Genomic DNA, 5,638 nt, shown 5'->3' on the forward strand with positions numbered 1-5,638 from the left:
TGGGCACTCTTTTTTTTTTTTTACAATAACCACATATTATTGTATAAGTCCCCTTAACGGATAATTGTATTTTAGTTTTATTTTTCACAAAAATCAGATTTAATTAGAGATTTATGAAAAGGCCAAAAATTATTCCACAGTTTCTCATTTTCCAACCCCTCCTTCAAACGTAAGGAATGACGAAGTAATTTGATCCAGATAGTTAAAGTTGTTAGAACTGAATCTCAGTGAATAAACCTCTCTAAACAGAATGCATATTTTAGTCATTTTTAATTAACATGAAGTAGTTTTGCCAAAATACGACTGTAAATGGGAAGCCATCATTCTGAACATTTGGAAACTATAGTTTTTATTATTATTTGTTGATATTTGATATAAAAATATGGTTTAAACCATTCATTAATACTACTTTCCATTAATCACAAAGAAATAAATTCAAAGCAAAGATAGTAACTTTATTGGTTAACTAAAGATCCCTGACGAAATGCACACACCAGGAAGAACAAAAGTTAGATTGTCAACATGTTCCAGATTTCAATGGAAACATGGGCATGGATTTATACATGATACATTACAGGTTGATTAGGGGAAAATCTGCACATAATGTATATTCTGTGTGTGTATGTTAATGTGTGGGAAAGAAAGTCAGAAAGAGAGAGGGAAAAGAGCCACAATTGTGCAATGAGTTCTCTCTTAGATTTATTAATGGGTAATGAAGAGAAAGACAATCCAGGACTCCTCTCTGGTGACAATACAATACTAGGAAAAAATCAGCCATCATATGTAATTTCCTATAGAATTGCTTGTCTTAGAAATAGACTAGAGGGAATACAAACACCGTTGCATGTGTATATATGTACAGATACATGCACACATTTTCTCTTCTGAAATTTTTTATCTCAAATCTGCTTGAAATCAAAATGAGTTGAGCTAAGGCAGGGGGTGGGTGAGAAAGAGCCTTCTAAAAATTTTGTTCAACCCAGCAAATTCTTTAAAAGTGAACTAATAAACAGTATCTCGCAGTTACCTAACTAACCATGCTCCAAGAAGACTGGCTCTCTATTTTGATTTAGAAAAAAAAGTGCTGGGCTTTTAAAGAACAAAGAAGGAAAGCCTTCGCTACCCTTCCTTGCCTTCCTCCCTCTCCACCATCTGACCACTCCGTTTCCCCAAGTTTTTTTTTTTTTTATAAGGTCTGTCTCCTTTCTTTTGCCTTCCTTCCCTCCTTATAACTCCACGACAACAAAGTTGACTAAAAGTGATTTTCCACGAAGGACCCTTCTTAACATGTCAACGTGATAAGGCGACACTGGCTCTTCTGAAACTCGGCCCACTTGACCCGGGGGGCCCCCTGCACCCCCACACCTACTTCTCTAAGGCCTCCCCCCGCGGCGGAGCACCCCCGGCAGGGCTCTCGGCAAGTTGAGAACCTGCTCAGGCGCGGCGCGGTGTGTCTACCAAAGTCTGCTTTCCCCCAGGGAAAGCCACGAGGCTACAAGTGCTTCTTGGGATCTCCGAGACCGCGGACTGGAGGCCCAAACCCCTCCTCCCGCGCCTGGCGACCAGGGAACCTGGGTCCGGGGATAATTCACTGCTTCGAGCTCCCAGTGCCCAAGCACCCCCATCTATCTGCCCTTCGGCCCCAGCGAGAAAGCGCCGGATGGGAATTGCCCGGCGCGTTTGGCCCCCGGGTGACCCGTGGAGAGACTGGATTCGCGTGCAGAACCACGAGGTGGGGGAAAAGGGTGGGGAGAGGCACCGGTCCGGGCCACCCCTCGCGCTGGGGGCGCCGCCAGTCCAGACCCCAAAAGGAGCAAACGTGGGCGCGGATCCGTTTCCCTCTTCACCAGAGAACCGGCTCTTCATTGAGAAGGAAAAACACAAGGAAAGAAAGTCAGCTCGCGCGTTTGTTTTGGTTTTTCGTCTGTTTGCCTCCCAATTAAAAAGTGGCCGGCTAGGCGACAGCTTTGCGGTTTTCACAGTGTAAAACGGATTAGAGGCAAAGCTCCAACCCTTCTCGACTTTCGCTTGCGGTTTGCAACCCCCGGGGCAGGCGTGACCCTGCGGCACCTGCCGGGGCGAGCTCCTCCCGCGGGGGCAGACCTGCGGCTTCGGCTTCCCTGGGGCGGGGCCCCGGGGGGCGGAGCCGAGGCTGGGGGCTCGGGGGAGGCAGGTTTCCACCTTGCAGGTAGACTCCGAGCCCCGGCCCGCACCGCCTCCCCTCCCCCGCTCCCTCCCGGGGCCGGGACCTGAGCTGTCCTGAGACTACGGATCCTGGGTGTGCGGAAATCCTGGGACAACCCCTGGGGGACCCCTCTCCTAGATGCGGAGGAGCGAAGAGCAAAGGAAAGAAATTTACTGCAGATGGCACCGGAACCAGAGTTGGCTTGTTCGTGCCCTGCTCGGGGTTTTCCCGGGTTACGTTCAGGGCTCGTAGGTTTTCCCCAGTAATCTCGAGTTCGATGAGGTCACTGGTCCAATAATCGATGAATTCATACCCACACGCACATCTAGCTAAAACGAAAAGAAAGAAAAACTGCTCTTCCATCCTCTCCACGTTCCTTGCTTTCACCAAATTAACTATCCCTTCCGGCGAGAGTAAGGTGAAGCCGGGGGCGCCGGAGATGCAAAAGGAGGGATTCCCTATGGGCCCACCGCTCCTCGCCAGCGTCTTGCACCTGCACCTGACCAAGAGTTTGCGGGGTGTGAGCGCTGAATGAGATTCCCAGACCGCCAGGCTCATCCAGAACCCTTGCATCCCAAATATCCAGGGACAGGCCAACTACCCTCGGCGACCCTTCCCTGCAGGCTTTCTTCTTTTAATAAACGAAAATAAAAGTTTGCTTTTAAGTTAAAGAAACGCCGTTTTGGTCCTTCAGCCCAGACGCGTGACTTACGCATCCTTTTACACCAGCAGGGAATTATCAATTGTGATTGTCGAAATCGATACCGGGGCATCCGCAGACGAGGATCTGCAGATAGTGGGGTCAAGGGATCAAGGAAATAGCAGCAGGAACCATCAGACTCCGACCCTTCTGGACCGCCAGACCCGCTTCTTGAGGGAGACGCTGCGGGTGGAAGCAAGATTGCGGAATAGCCGAAAGCGCCGGTGGGGAACGAGGCCGGTTCCACCTTAAGAGTCGGAGCTGCGCGGCGGCTGCGGAGGCGCCTAGCACCTGCAGGAGGCGCTGCTGCCCCGCGGTTCCGCCCGCGCCGCGGCGAACCGCCTGCCTTGCAGCTCCCGGGCCGCGGTCCCCGGAGTGGGTGGGGACGCTGGGGGAGGAAGGGAGCGAGTGCAGCCGTTAGGTAAGGAACCCGAGCCCTCCCGGATTTGGAAGCGGCCTCAGTGAGGCGTTTGCTGGAGGGAGCTTTCCGTCATTCGGCCGCGAGAGGAAATGTGGCGAGGCGTCCTCCCCTGCCCCCACTGCCTGCCTTCCTGCCTCCCTCCACCTCCGCTCCCCGACCCCGACCGTGCTTCCCAGACCCTTTGTTCTCGAGGTTGGGAGCTGCTGGGTGGGGGGTTCCCGGGGGAAGAGGTTTCCCCTGCGCTACTCGGAGAGGAAGGTACTCTCGCCTCGCCTCCCTCCCAGCCCTCCCCAGCCGAGTCCTCCTGGTCCCACGCCCCCTCTCCGCGTCCCAGTGCCTCCTGTCTCGCCTGGAGTCCCCCAGTTCCCGCTTCCAGGCCTTCGCCGTCTGTTTACCGGCCGCCCTTCCCACTTCTCCGCCACTCCGAGGTCTCCGAGAAGAGGATGGGAGAGGCAGAAGGGAGGGGGAGGAGAAACCACGTCGCCTCTGCTGCGCGGAGAATCCCCAGGGACCCTTTTAGCCCGCATTCCCCCGGGACCCGCCGCAGAGGCAGGGGTTTCCCGGCCCGCAGAGGGCCCGCTCCAGTCGGGAGGCCGCCCGGCCCGCACCCCCACCACGCGGCTGTGCACCCACGGGTGCGCAACCCAGCCCGCCCGCGCAGTCTGCAGAGGGCCCGCGTGGCGCGGTCTCACGGTCAGGACCCGAGCCCCCCAAGTGGAGAGACAGAGACAGTGTAGTTCGCGCCCCGGGGAGGCGAACTGCAAACAAACGCCTCTTGCTTCCCCCCATCTACTCTCTGGGGCGCCACCCGCATCGCCTGTCCGCCGCGCGCGACCCCGAGGGCTCCCGCGATTGTTATCTCTCCTCTAGTACAGTTACAGCCGCACGCAGCTAATTTCTTACTCGGGCGAAGGCGTCGCGCAATGGAGCGAGGGGAAAGGGCTGCGGGGGGAGGGGAGAAGCTGGGGCGGGAAAGTGAGCGGAGAGGTGAGGGGACATGGCCGGGCGACTGAGCAGTGCAGGGCTTCCCGGAGTCCCGACTCTGAGCCGAAGAGGCAGGACTGCCGGTGCAGGCCCGCCCGCGCCCCGGCCCAGCAGCCGCAGCCCAGCGGCCGAGCCCTTCACGTTGTGGGCGCTGGAGATGCGCCTTCGCCAGGCAGGCGCCTCGCGCTCTTGCGACCGTAGAATGGGCTCTCCACGAGCCCGGATACCAAGTAGGTACCCCGCTCCCCCCTCCGCCCAGAGATTGGGAGGCCTGGGGCCATCGGCTGGAGGCTTCCCGGAGTCCCCTCCGGCCTCTCGGCGTGACCCTGGACCTTACTGGCTCGTCGAGAGCTGCGCCAGCAGTTCTCTCCACAGCGGGTTCCCCGGGACACACCCCGTCCCCACCCCCGAGAGCTGGCGGCCAGCTCGGAATGCCAGGCGGCCAGGCGGGCGCCTTGCCAAATTCCGCGTTCCTCTCCAGGAGACGGAGAGTTACGTCCCAGGCTCGGGAAAGCCAGTTAGTTTGGGCTTGAGAGTCGCTTGCGAAGCCCCCCAAGGCGCCTGGGACGCCTCTGCAGGTTGAATTCCTGCTCCGTATCACTTCAATTTTAATTAATCTTTTAAAACACCGCTGTCACGTCGCTTGCAGAAAATTAATCAAACCTGAATCCTTGTTGCATAGCAAGAATTTCGATCCGAGTCTTTTAAAAAGGACTTGACTTTGCAAAGTCACGTCTTTTACGGTTCCCTCTTCCCCCCTTTAGCAAGGGAAATATTGCAAAAGTCAAGACATGTTTGGTTCTTTCTGTCTTCAAAATGAAACTTTGCTTATTTCTGATCTTTATTTTCTGTCTTTGAACAAAAAATAGCGAGATAAATTGCCTACCTCTGTTAATTCAAAATATAATTACTTTGAATGATCTTTGTTTAAGAGCCCAGATAAACTAAGATAATCTTAATTTTAGTGTGACACGACCCCCATTTTTCCTTGTGAATAATGAGAATAAAGCAGTCATTAATTAATACCAAGATATCTCCATAGAAGATGGTATCTGGTCTTGCTGAGACTCTGAAACATCAGTTGTATTAGTAATTGATACTGTATAATTGAACATGAAGATAGTCGTCTATTTTTAACCTCAAAGCTCAGAGTTTATTTGGTGATTATTGAGCTCCTAATAATTAATTTTTGTCCCTTCTTGCTACATAAATAATTCTTATGATTCCCAGCTCCCATGCAACAGAGAGGCTTCCAATTAAAATCTACCCCTCAGTATGTAAGATTGTGAACCTATATTGTGCAACAACCCTTTCTAGGTCATCATTTATAACATATTTGGTCTGTCTT

The 5,638-nt window shown here is 53.3% G+C and overlaps 1 protein-coding gene across 1 annotated transcript; it reads right to left on the minus strand.

Annotated features, from left to right (window-relative positions):
* Window positions 1-681: 681 nt before the first annotated feature.
* On the minus strand, window positions 682-3,369 carry LOC139036482 (uncharacterized). The gene is made up of 3 exons (XM_070471834.1): window positions 2,898-3,369; window positions 2,360-2,514; window positions 682-1,860 (listed from the first exon to the last, which is right to left on the minus strand). Exons 1-3 carry the CDS (start codon window positions 2,956-2,958, stop codon window positions 1,435-1,437), a joined length of 642 nt encoding a protein of 213 aa, XP_070327935.1. The 5' UTR covers window positions 2,959-3,369; the 3' UTR covers window positions 682-1,434.
* Between the last annotated feature and the right edge of the window lie 2,269 nt (window positions 3,370-5,638).

Source organism: Odocoileus virginianus, chromosome 9 (genome assembly GCF_023699985.2).
Source record: "Odocoileus virginianus isolate 20LAN1187 ecotype Illinois chromosome 9, Ovbor_1.2, whole genome shotgun sequence".
NCBI classification, from domain to species: domain Eukaryota; kingdom Metazoa; phylum Chordata; class Mammalia; order Artiodactyla; family Cervidae; genus Odocoileus; species Odocoileus virginianus.